Consider the following 13245-nt stretch of genomic DNA (forward strand, 5'->3'; position numbering starts at 1 on the left):
GGAGTATGTGACCCCCCCCCACCCCTACCCCTCAAACACTGCTTTAGTTCTCATGGAGATTAATATAAAATAGTTGTCCTTCATTGTTGGTCTTAGTACTGGTTAGTATTTGTGCTTGGTAGGACCTTTTCTCTTCCCTGCAAAGCTATTCTTATCACCTGTAAGGGAGTAGGGGAGAAGAGTCTAGTAAATACTAGTAATTGAGTGCATATCACCCTCCAGACACTGTGCTTGATGCTTTACATACTTTGTTAATCCTTGCAACCCCTTTACAAGGTTGAGAGAGAGCTTAAGTAGCCAGGTTACATAATTACTTAGTGGCTGAATTAGGTGTACAATTCCTATCTGTGGCGCTAAAGCTGGGTCTCTTTCTGCTCTGCCTCATCACCTCTCCTGTGTGTTGTATTGGATTCTGTTTACATACTTGAAATCTTTCCAGAGAAGAGTATTGAAAAAAGTGTTATTAAAATAGAAAATTTCTTTTTAGAAAGTCCACCTACTGTTTGATAGTGTGGATGCTTAAGAGAGACTGCGTGGTTTCCCAGATGGAAGCTGCAGTCCATCTTAAGAGTGACAATTGACATTTTTCCCAATGCTTACTATGTGTGAGGCACTATGCCAACCACTTCACATGTATTACCTTATTTGATCATCAGTAACTGTGAGGTAGTTACTACTTTCATTTTCATTTTATGGACTAAGGGACTGAAATATGTAGATGTTAAGTAATTTACCTAAACTTTCAAAGAAAGTGGTAGACAGTGGGGAATCCAACGCAGGTTCATCTGTTACCAACCCTTGGTTTTTAGCCTTTGGGGTAGTGGGAATAGAAAGCAGGTGAACTAATTATTTGGGGTTACCTGGCATGCTGAAGTCCATGGGGTCACAAAGAGTTGGACACAATTGAGCAACTTAACTGAAGACTGTCAAACCTCTTTCAGTTACTTACTGTTCAGTTCAGTCGCGTCTGACTGCGACCCATGAACTGCAGCACACCAGGCCTCCCTGTCCAATGCCAACTCTCAGAGCCTACCCAAACTCATGTCCATTGAGTTGGTGATGCCATCCAACCATCTCATCCTCTGTCGTCCCCTTCTCCTGCCCTGAATCTTTCCCAGCATCAGGGTCTTTTCAAATGAGTCAGCTCTTCTTATCAGGTGGCCAATGTATTGGAGTTTCAGCTTCAGCATCAGTCCTTCCAGTGTTCAGGAGATAAGTCCTGAACACCCAGGACTTATCTCCTTCAGGATGGACTGGTTGGATCTCCTTGCAGTCCAAGGGACTCTCAAGAGTCTTCTCCAACACCACAGTTCAGAAGCATCAATTCTTCGGTGCTCAGCTTTCTTTATAGTCCAACTCTCACATCCATACATGACTACTGGAAAAACCATAGCCTTGACTAGACAGACCTTTATTGACAAAGTAATGTCTCTGCTTTTTAATATGCTGTCTAGGTTGGTCATAACTTTCCTTCCAAGGAGTAAGCGTCTTTTAATTTCATGCCTGCAATCACCATCTGCAGTAATTTTGGAGCCCAGAAAAATAAAGTCAGCCACTATTTCCACTGTTTTCCCATCTATTTGCCATGAAGTGATGGGACCAGATGCCATGAGCTTAGTTTTCTGAAGGTTAAGCTTTAAGCCAACTTTTTCACTCTCCTCTTTCACTTTCATCAAGAGGCTCTTTAGTTCTTCTTCACTTTCTGCCGTAAGGATGGTATCATCTGCGTATCTGAGGTTATTGATATTTCTCCCGGCAATCTTGATTCCAGCTTGTGCTTCTTCCAGCCCAGCGTTTCACATGATGTACTCTGCATAGAAGTTAAATAAGCAGAGTAACAGCCTTGATGTACTCCTTTTCCTATTTGGAACCAGTCTGTTGTTCCATGTCCAGTTCTAACTATTGCTTCCTGACCTGCATATAGGTTTCTCGAGAGGCAAGTCAGGTGGTCTGGTATTCCCATTTCTTTCAGAATTTTCCACAGTTTATTGTGATTGTCCTTAATGAGTGTGTGCAGTGATAATATAAAATAATGGAGAACACATACATTAGTTGATACTTTATTTTTTTTTTTATTTATTTATTTTTTTCTTTCCCTCCCTCCCTCCCCTAGTTGATACTTTAAATTTGTTTTAAAACTGAAATAGATTTTAATGAATCTAAATGCAACTTTAATGAGAGGGGTTCATGAATGGTTTTCATGGTTTTTATTGTGGAATTTGGTTAACATTTTAAAAGCATTGGCTAAAATGTAGTGCTGTAGAACAGTTCTTTCCATTTTATTTGATTCTCTTTTTTTGGCTGCTGTGGGACTTCGTTGTTGGGTGTGGGCTTACTCCCTAGTTGTAGTGAACTGGCGGTTTCTCCTGTGGAGCATGGGCCCTAGGGCACAGGCTCAGAAGTTGCTCTACACGGTCTTAGTTGCTCCACAGCATGTGGTATCCTCTGGGATCAGGGATTGAACCCGTGTCTCCTGCATTGCCAGGCAGATTCTCAACCTCTGGACCACCAGGGAAGTCCATCATTTTATTTGATTATTTGTGTGTGTGTGTACACGTGCTTTATTTGTTAAAATACCATTAGATTATTTCTCAGGACAAGAGCAAAGATCATCCCTTGCAGAAACTTAGAAACTATGTATAGCATTTTACAGAACAGAAGACAACACTTTAGCTGAAGCCTGCCTGTTTCCTGAGTGGACTCAGCAAAGAAAAGGAAGTCAGGCAGGGAAGGGAAGGGAAGGTGCCATCTGAATCAAACTTCAGCCGCCATCAGGGCAAGTCTTGTGATGGTCACAGATTGGAGGCTGTTTTTGAAGGGGTCTAGTACAGCACAGGGGTTCCATGTGTCTTCACAGGCTAGACCCCAGGCTGAGGTGTCATTAGGTCAATGTCACTCAGATTTCTGGCCAGCCAAACTCCAGCAGCAAAGAGTCCCAAATTGAGAATCAGTTTCCTCTGGAAGTCATTCCTGTCGGTGGCGAAGCGGTAGACACCCCGAAGCCAGTCCCCCACCTTGTCTGGAATTTCGGGAGCTTCATTTGCTGAGCCCGCAGCAGTCACCCCGGCCCCACTGGAAGCCATAGCAGCACCTCTGCACTCCTTAGGAACGCTTCATTTTATTTGATTCTTAAATCAGCCCTGTGAAGTGGATGGGAGAAGAGTTATTCTTAAACTTTGTAAATGAGAAAATCCGAGGTTCAGAGATGGTAACTGGTGTGCCCATGGTCACACAGATGATTTGGCTCTGGAATTCAGTCTCTGGCCATTCACTCATTCTACACAGTGTCTTCAGTACACATGTGCTAAGCATGATGTTGTACATGCTGAGGAAACAGGAGAATAGAGACCTTTAAAAAAATATATTTATTTGGCTGCGCCATGTCTTAGTTGTAGACTGTGGGATCTAGTTCTCCCACTGGGATTGAACCCTCAGCCCCTGCAGTGGAAATGCTGTCTTAACCACTAAACTGCCAGGGAAGTCCCAAATTCAAGTTTTGGTTTTTGGAACTTTCTGGGATTTTGTCCTAAATATTTTTGATCTGTAGTTGATTGAATCTGTGGATACAGAGGACTGAAAGTACTTATTTACAAGTATAAGTTGCAGTATGTTTAGAGCTGATGATTCTTGCAGAATGTTTTTTCTTAAAAGATTTAAGTCTTGACAGAGTTCCTGACATTAGGTTCAGTCTGAAGCATTTCACATCTGTCAGGTACCTTAGGGACAGGACCAGCAGGCTGGTGGGGCCCTTCTGCTGCTGCCGCTTGGACCCAGCTCCCACTCCAGCTGCCTTGGCCGGGTGCCCAGGCCTCCTAGAGGCATGTTCACGAGTGCCTGTCCTCACTGCTCCTGTGCACTCTGATTGTCCTGTTGGAGTTCAAATACAGGTTCAAGAATAAAATGGTTAAGAATTTGAGGATGGCCACCACAGAGTGTCACATTAAGGTCGAGGCCCTTTGGAGAGAGCTGGGCCTGATGCTACCACCCTGGTCACACACTCGGGAAGCTGACCCGGGGCTCTGTAGACTGGCACCTCTCCATCACATTGGATTAGCTCCCTCCTCCCTGAGCCTCCCAAGCAAGTGCGCCCCTGGCTTGCAACAGCCTTCTCCCGCTTGTATCTAGTGGCTGTTTGGCATTTCAGATCTCAGTGTAGTTGTTTACTTTGGCAGAAACAAGTCTGAGCACTCTGGACTAGATTAAACGCTCATTTCATATCACCGTGTGCTTTAGTAACATTGATGACACCTCCAGTTTTATGCTACTTGTGGATTATGTGATTGACTCCTCTGCTGGATTTTGAGCTCCTGGGAAACACGGATTCTGTTTGTTTTTGCTTATCATTGACTGACTTGTGTCTGAAGCATCTAGCACATTGCCTAGCACAGAGTAGACGTTTGATTGTAATTTGTGGATGGAAATATGTTGTAGGGGAGGGTTCCAAACAGAGTACCTGGGTTTGAAGTTTCACTACGTTTTCTCTTTGTAAGACTCTGGATAAGTTTCTATCTTTCCAGTTTCCGAGGACCCGTCTCCCATCGCTTTTCTCTGAATCAGCACAGGAGCTCTCTCCATCCTTCCATCTCCCATCCCGTCCTTGGTCTTGTCTGAGAGCCTTTTGTTCCTGCTCCCTCTGCCTGAAACACTTTTCCTCTCTCTTACCTGATCCTTCAGGTGTCAGGAATGCCCTCCTTAGCTTCCCAGAAAGGTGAGACTCACCTGTCCTGAACTTAGATACATCTGCACCACCTGGGATTTTACATTTGTTTGTGTGATTAATGAATGAATGTTGGTCTCACTGGCTGGATGCTAATATGTATTAGCTCAGGAACCTCGTTTGCACTTAATAATTTGCTCAGTAATATTTGTTGAAGGAAGGGAATGAGTAGGTGGGGAGGGGAGATGGACCCAGGGGGATAGGCAGGGTGGGTGATCTAAGGTCGCCCTGCAGTATTCCGTGCCAGTTCTGTGGTTTCTCTGGGTGACAGCAGTGTGAAGATCGGCCTGAGAGAAGCAAGAGGTTAAGTCCGAAGACCAGTTAGGAGGCTTTCGACGTTGTTCTACAGAGAGGATGAGACACTGCATAAAGCTAGGGTGGAAGAGGGATATGTTAATATTCTTCCAAAAAATTTTTAATGCCAAGATGACTCTTGGTAAAAGAGAGTGCATGTGTATTTGAGGGAAGCTGGGGAGCTTGAACAGCTTGTGTAAGCTAAGAATTTCTGAGTTTTTATCTTAGTAGAAATTTTATTTTAGTCCATAATATATCCATGTAAAAGTATAAAATATATCTATTTTATGAAATATAGAAATGTCCAAATATAAAATTCTTTGACCCCATTTCTGCTGGTCTATCTATATTTTGTAACTTTGTGGCAGGGATTAGAGAGCTAATTGGAAAACAATAGTAGTATGACAGTGACATAGATAAGATGCTAGAAAATCACCCCATTGCTAGACCAGGCAGCATAAGTAATGACTCTTAGGAACTGAGCAGCAGGAAAACATAGCGGTTCTGGAGCCAAACTGTTTGGATTCTTCTTGGCTCCACCCATGACCAGATGTGTGACACTTGGCAAGTCACTTAACCTCTGTGCCTGTTTCCTCATCTCCAAAATAGGAAAATATATTATTTCCAGGGAGTTAATATATAGATTAAGTGATTTCATTTACTTGAAACATGTTTAATACAGTGCCTGGTACATAGTAAGTGCTCTAGAAGTGATAGCTGTTATTTTGTACATTAATCTGTCAAATAACATTGTGTGAAAGCATGTGGCTCTAGGTAATCTCATAGGAAGCATTTAGTAAATATTTTATGAATTAATCAAATTTCTTCAAGTGTCTTCTCTTCAAGTATCCTCTATATCTGCACTCTCCAGTGAGGTAGCCAGTAACCACAGGTGGTTGTTGAGCCCTTGAAAGATGGCTGGTGCAAAGGAGGAACTGAGTTTTTTACTTTATTATTATTATTTTTAAGTTTAAACTCCTTTTATTTCAAGAAATAGTGCTTCTAAACTTTCCTGAAGTCAGAATTGTTCTATAAAAGTATCACAGAATATTACACAAGATTCTAAAAAACACAATATGCTTTCTAATAGCTTGAAACCTTTTTTACAAAGCATATCATTCATGTCCATAAGTATGTTTCATCTGTCATTCAGCCGGTGACACACACATCTGATAAAGAGTTAATTTTAACATATGTACAGAGTCTGTGATAAAGACAAAGTTATCAAAGATTCAACTCTAACATATTAGGTTAGAGTTAGGAAAGAGTTCAACTCTTTCTTTAAAAGAGTTTACCTTAAACACGTAAAGGTAACATAACTGAGCTATGCATTTGATTATCTAAAAATAAAATGAAAATTACCATTAAGCTAAAAAATACCTTCTTGGGAAGTTGGCTGCTGCTGCTGCTGCTAAGTCGCTTCAGTCGTGTCCGACTCTGTGCGACCCCATAACAGCAGCCCACCAGGCTTCCCTGTCCCTGGGATTCTCCAGGCAAGAACACTGGAGTGGGTTGCCATTTCCTTCTCCAGTGCATGAAAGTGAAAAGTGAAAGTGAAGACGCTCAGTCGTGACTCTAGCGACCCCATGGACTGCAGCCTACCAGGCTCCTCAGTCTATGGGATTCTCCAGGCAAAAGTACCGGAGTGGGGTGCCATTGCCTTCTCCGAGTTTTTTACTTTAAAACAGTTGTATGGGGGCAGTGGCCAGCATTTTGGGCAGCTCGGGTGTAAAGTGTGACTGTATCTCTTTGGTTTCATCTTCTGCTCTGTAAATACTGATTCTTTTCTGACCCCTGCCAGGCTCCTCTGTCCATGGTATTTCCCAGGCAAGAGTACTGGAGTGGGCTGCCATTTCCTCCTCCAGGGGATCTTCCCGACCCAGGAATTGAACCCATGTCTCCTGTATTGGCAGGTGGATTCTTTACCACTGAGCCAACTGGGAAGCCATCTTTAATTTGTTTTAGATTATTATTCTGATTCTTTTTCTTGCTGTAGAATCATTTTATGAACTGTATCAAGCAGATTTTCTTACACAGACATCATAAGAGAGAAGACACTGTCACATATCCTTTTAGCAAAACATGTTGGTTCAGGTTCTTGTGACAGAACGTCGTGTAATGAAGTAGTTCTGTGTAATGGATGAGAATTCTGAATTGCCTTTTTGTCCTTGGAGGTATGTTCGCTCACTGGTTCTTGAGTCTGAGAAAATCCACCTGGGGCAGGGTTTCTCAGCCTGTCCCTCCTGGTGTTTGGGGCTGGGCTGTGCACTGTAGGACCTGTAGCAGCAACCCTGCCTTTTCTACACTTGTTGCCAGCAGCACCCCCTCCCACTTGTGGCAACCAGAAGTGTCTCCAGACATTGCTAGCCACCCCCTGGGGCACACAGTGGCCCTAGCTGAGAACAACTGATTTTGAGTATCACCATCTCAAGACAAGGGCTGAGATTACACTTATATGATCAGTTTTATCATCATTAGTGGAGTTGTTCCTTAGAACTCTCTGCTGTGGTAGGAATGTTCTGTGTGGTCCAGTGTGGTAGCCACCAGCCACATGGGGTGTTAAGTTAAGCACTTGAAATGTGGCTAGTGCAGCCAGGGAACTGAATTTTCTGTTTCATCTATTTTTAAAATTATTTTTAACTGGAGGATAATTGTTTTAAAATTTCTGCCCTACATCAACATGGATCAGAGGTCTATGTATGTCCCCTTCCTCTTGAAGTTTCGTTTAATTTCAGCAGATGTGGCCAGTCACCGCTGTTTCAGACAGTGTGGGCTTAGTATGCTGCTGTGTGTCTTTTTGCATTCATCTTCTGATTTATATTTCAGTTGTGAAATGCCTTTCCTTATCAATTTTTTTCTCTTTGTCATTATGGTTAGAAAATGAAAAATCCTCAATTCTCAACACTATTGAATGAAGCTTAAAGATGGTGTTCCCAGGTTTCATTTTGACCTTCTAGGAAGATCATATTATACTCTGAGCAATGTAGTAAAAAAAACTGAGGATAATGTAATGGTGCTGATTTATTTTTATTTTACTATTGTATTACTTTTCTAGGAGACTTTAAAATCACTTTTTTAAAAATTTGGTTATTATTTTAGTTTTTTCTTAGCATAATTTGAAATAATTGATGAGTTCTGATGAAATAATCCTTAGAATGATGAAATAACAAAATTTTTCAAGATATAGAAAAAATATGATCACCAAGATCATCTTCTGTATCTTAGAAAAGGGTCCAGTGGATACATAAATGACTTCAAATTACAGTGAGTTTTATTTTGTTTTTTAAAAATAGAATTTGCCTTTATTCTTTGGAAGACCTCTAAGTAAAAATCATGAAATATCAAGCCTTGCAAATTTAAAACTGCTTTAAAAAGAAATCTCCAAAATTGAGTCCAGTGGACCTTGATGGTTTACTGACAGTTTATTGACAATTCAAAGGGAATAGCTTTTTTGTTTCAACATTAGTTGATGTTTGCTGTAGTTTTTTTTTTTTTTTTTTTAAGATCTTTGTATCAGGTTAAGGAAATCTCCATCCATTCCTACTTTGCTAAAAATTTAGTCATTGATCTTAATTTGTTAAACATGTTTCTCCTTTTTTTAAAAAAAAAAAGATAATGTTGTCTTTCTCCCGCAATATGTCCAGGGCAGGGAGGGAGACCAAAGAACTGGAGAGGACTGTGGCTGCGGGGGCACGCAGCCTGTGGGGGCTGTGGCTTTGGTGGGGAGAGGAGGCACTGGGGCCAGGACGGGGCGAGGAGGCTGTGGGCCTGGTGTCTGTGGGCCAGCTCCTGGGGCTCCCAGGAGGGCAGAGAACTGACCTTCATTTTGTCCTCTAAGACTCTTAATATTTGTGTCTTTCTTCATTCTAAATAAATTTTCATATCTGTGTTCATTTTCTTCTCAATGTATCTAGTCTGTCTTTTATTTTGCCTATTGAGTTTTTAAAACATTTTGTTTGTGGTGTATTAACTTACAGTAAAATTCACAAATCTTGGGTGTCCATTTTGAGGAGTTCAGGCAGTTGTGTATATATCCTTGTAACTGCCATCCAAACAAGGTCTGTGTCTATGAATATTCAAGTTTTTCTTACTTCGCCTCAAAATTCTGTTGTCTTGTGCATGTTCATGCTAAGTAGCTTCGGTTGTGTCTGACTCTGCAACCCTATGGCCAGTAGCCCGCCAGGCTCCTCTGTCCATGGGATTCTCCAGGCAAGAATACTAGAGTGGGTTGCCATGTCCTTCTCCAGGGGATCTTCCCGACCCAGGGATCAAACCTGTGCCTCAGTCTCCTGCAGTGGCAGACAGGTTCTTTACCATTAGCACCACCTGGGAAGGCTCTGTTGCGTTATCTTCCTTCTTGTATTTTTTTTAAATGTGGTAAAATATCAAAGAAGACATACAGATGGCTAACAAACACATGAAAAAGATGCTCAACATCACTCATTATCAGAGAAATGCAAATCAAAACCACTATGAGGTACCATTTCACGCCAGTCAGAATGGCTGCGATCCAAAAGTCTACAAGCAATAAATGCTGGAGAGGGTGTGGATAAAAGGGAACCCTCTTACACTGTTGGTGGGAATGCAAACTAGTACAGCCACTATGGAGAACAGTGTGGAGATTCCTTAAAAAACTGGAAATAGAACTGCCTTTTATTATAAAGTTTAGTCTTCACTAATTTGTTGCATCTCATGAGTTTCTGGGAATTCTCTCTGTTCCATTGTTTGTTTTTTCCTGCTCTTTTACTGTGTTTTAAATTATTATTATGCCTTAAGTGTTGGAGGTGGAAACAGTGTCAGACTTTATTTTTTGGGGTTCCAAAATCACTGCAGGTGGTGACTGCAGCCATGAAATTAAAAGACGCTTACTCCTTGGAAGGAAAGTTATGACCAACCTAGACAGCATATTCAAAAGCAGAGACATTACTTTGCCAACAAAGGTCCATCTAGTCAAGGCTATGGTTTTTCCGTATGTATGGATGTGAGAATTGGATTTGAAGAAAGCTGAGTACCAAAGAATTGATGCTTTTGAACTGTGGTGTTGGAGAACACTCTTGAGAGTCCCTTGAACTGCAATGAGATCCAACCAGTCCATTCTAAAGGAGATCGGTCCTGGGTGTTCTTTGGAAGGACTGATGCTGAAGCTGAAACTCCAATACTTTGGCCACCTCCTGGGAAGAGTTGACTCATTGGAAAAGATTCTGATGCTGAGAGGGATTGGGGGCAGGAGGAGAAGGGAATGACAGAGGATGAGATGGCTGGATGGTATCACTGACTAGATGGACATGAGTTTGGGTGAACTCCGGGAGTTAGTGATGGACAGGGAGGCCTGGCGTGCTGCAATTCATGGGGTCGCAAAGAGTCGGACACGACTGAGCAACTGAACTGAAGTGTTGACACTTAAATTATTATTTTAAGTATTTATATCTGGTTGGATAAGATTCCCTTCTTATCATTCTTTTTCTGCATGTTTTTAAATGGCTATTTTTTTGAGCCTCAAGTGTGATTTACTTTTTATCTGAGGTGTAATTGACATTTAACATTATGTTAGTTTCAGGGATTTCCCTGGCAGTCCAGTGGTTAAGACTCTGTGCTTCTAGTGCAGCAGGCGAGGGTTTGATCCCTGGTCAGGAACTAAGATCCTGCATGTCACGAGGCCAAAGACAAAACAAACAAAAAATAGCCAAAAAAAAACCCCACCCAAGTTATATTAGTTTCAAATATATGACATAATGATTTGTGTATATTGATAAGTGACCACCATAATAAGTCTGGTTGACATCCATTGCCAAATATTTTTATAATTTGTGTGTGTGTGTGTGTGTGTGTGTGTGTGTGTGTGTGTGTGTGATGAGAACTTTTAAGATCTGTTCTCTTAGCAATATTCAGATAAGCAGTCCCCACTCCAGTACTCTTGCCTGGAAAATCCCATGGACGGAGGAGCCTGGTAGGCTGCAGTCCATGGGGTCGCTAAGAGTCGGACATGACTGAGCGACTTCATGTTCACTTTTCACTTTCATGCATTGGAGGAGGAAATGAGAACCCACTCCAGTATTCTTGCCTGGAGAATCCCAGGGACAGGGGAGCCTGGTGGGCTGCCATCTATGGGGTTGCACAGAGTCGGACACGACTGAAGCGACTTAGCAGCAGCAGGTGGCTCAGCAGTAAAGAATCTCCTACTAATGCAGGAGACCTGGGCTTGATCCCTGGGTCGAGAAGATCCCTTAGAGAAGGAAAAGGCAATCCACTCTAGTATTCCTGTTTGAGAAATCCCATGGAATAGGAGCCTGGCGGCTGCAGACTTTGGAGCTGCAGAGTCACACCGGCTTAGTGACTAAACAGCCAACAGAATGGTTGTTGGAGTCACCAGGCAGTGCTTTACACCCCCAGGGCTTAGTTGTTTTGGAACTGAAAGTTTGTACCTTTTAACCACTTTGATTCATTTTGACCACTCCCCCCTTCTGCTTCTGATAGCCACCAATTTCTGTTTTCTGTATCTTATGCTTAGGGTTTTGCATTTTGTTGTTGTTATATTCCACATGTAAGTGAGACCATAAGGTATTAGCTTTTCTCTGTCTGACTTATTTCATTTAGCATAAGTCCCTAAAGCTCCCCTTTTCCAAATTATTTTGACTGTTTGTCTTTTCTTAGATGTGTCTGGGTCACCTTGTCATATTCTGAGATAATATAATTCCAGTTTAAGTCTCAAAAAGATTTAATTACTGTAGGTTGATTTTGGGAGATCCATAAGCACGTTTTTAACCACAGTTCTCTTAGCAATTATAAGGTGTATTCCTTAGCATTATTAGATGGGGGGACCAGAGAGGGGTCCTTGCCCAAGGCTTCCCAACTGCTGTGCTGCAGATAAATAATTAGAAACCAGGTCTTTCTGATGGCTGTAAGGGATTTTTAAGAGAGTTGACCTGTTGTAAGCAGAAAGACTAGATCCCTGTCTACCTGCCTGGTGAAAACTGTGCTGCCTGCGCCACACTCAGTCAGTGTCAGTGCTGTTCCCACCTCTCGCTTGTGCATGGACTTGGCTCTCGGAATTTAGAGATGAGTGAAAGGAGGGCTCTGGTGTCACAGAAACAGTAGAGAAAGGAAAGAGGGCAGCGAATATCTGCAGTAGCTTGTGATGAGTCGGGTGATGGAAGCTTCCCACATGTAGGTACTGGGGGCTCACACGTGTTGGTGGTGCCAGGTGGGGTAGAGACGTCTCTTGTGCTCCATCTAGGGGAAGGTCAGGAGAGGCTGGTAAAGAGGGACGGGACTGAAGCAGCTGTGAAGGGTGACGTTCTGAAGAGGAGGGCGTTCTGGGTCAGAGCTGCCTGGGGGTCTTGGGGAGATGCGTGTGTTTGGTTTTGACTCCCAGCCTGTTGAATCTTCGGGCACTGGGGATTTTTTTTTTTTTTTTTTTTAGACAAAGAAGTTTCTCACAACTTCATAATAACTTGTTATTTGGAAACCGTTACAAACTCATTTTCAAGGAGAAAGAATCTGAAAGTTTAGTTTTGAGAAATTAAAGTGAATACCATCTTGTACCTTAACATATTGACTTGATGATTTTATTGTTTGTATGATAATGTTCAACCAGGTGGTTAATACAAGCTTTTAGTTTGTAATTCATCATTTGAACTTAAAAATAGAATTCATTTTTTATGTTATATTAAAATTGTATTCAGACTTGTATCTTATTAAGTGTATGATATTAGGCTGTCCCGGGATCATTAACTTTGGGAGCTGTTTTGTTTGTAGAACTTGTATTCGTAAACAGTATAGCAGGTGGTGGTAGTGTTTAGCATGCTGTGTATTCAGGTCATAGTCAGCAGATGAAGGGTCTTGTGAAAGCACAGTGAACTCCTTGAATTAGGGAAAATGGTGGAACAAAGAATTTGCAAATGAAAAAAATTTATGTTTAGCATAGTTAGCTGTTCACAATATTTTATTAATAAAGCCTTTAAAAATATTCAAGGGGACTTCCCTGATGGTTCAGTGGCTAAGACGCTGTGTTTCCAATATAGGGGATGCGGGTTTGATCCCTGGTTGAAACTAAGATCCTGCATGCTGCAACTAAGAGTTCACCTGCTGTAACTAAACATCCTGAGTGCTGCAACTGAAACCTGGTGCAGCCAAAATTAGGGGGAAAAACAAAACAGAATTGAATGTAACACAGTTCTTTTAAAAAGACTGATACATAGATGATTTACAGTGTTGGTTTCAGGCGTACAGTATAG

General features: G+C 41.9%; 2 protein-coding genes across 4 annotated transcripts in view; one reads left to right on the forward strand and one right to left on the reverse strand.

Moving 5' to 3' along the window:
- XPO4 (exportin 4) overlaps nucleotides 1–13245 on the forward strand; it is an 89891-nt gene that overhangs the window by 1382 nt on the left and 75264 nt on the right. The window contains exon 1 of one of the 3 annotated variants that reach the window (XM_055542566.1): nucleotides 12392–12535. The exons of the other annotated variants lie outside the window; for them this stretch is intronic. The gene's annotated coding sequence lies outside the window, so the exon portion shown is untranslated. Of the gene's footprint in view, nucleotides 1–12391; nucleotides 12536–13245 lie in introns of those variants that run through there. 3 annotated transcript variants of the gene reach the window in all.
- LOC129624534 (mitochondrial import receptor subunit TOM6 homolog) lies at nucleotides 2693–4620 on the reverse strand. Its single transcript, XM_055542577.1, has 3 exons — nucleotides 4454–4620; nucleotides 3717–3867; nucleotides 2693–3140 (listed from the first exon to the last, which is right to left on the reverse strand). The coding sequence occupies exon 3, from the start codon at nucleotides 3081–3083 to the stop codon at nucleotides 2859–2861; it is 225 nt and encodes a 74-aa protein (XP_055398552.1). The 5' UTR covers nucleotides 3084–3140; nucleotides 3717–3867; nucleotides 4454–4620; the 3' UTR covers nucleotides 2693–2858.

Source organism: Bubalus kerabau, chromosome 12, assembly GCF_029407905.1.
Source record: "Bubalus kerabau isolate K-KA32 ecotype Philippines breed swamp buffalo chromosome 12, PCC_UOA_SB_1v2, whole genome shotgun sequence".
Classification (NCBI taxonomy): domain Eukaryota; kingdom Metazoa; phylum Chordata; class Mammalia; order Artiodactyla; family Bovidae; genus Bubalus; species Bubalus kerabau.

What these genes read in the sequence shown, in the direction of transcription:
- LOC129624534 (XM_055542577.1), bottom strand. Translation starts at nt 3,083, where the DNA reads ATGGCTTCCAGTGGGGCCGGGGTGACTGCTGCGGGCTCAGCAAATGAA.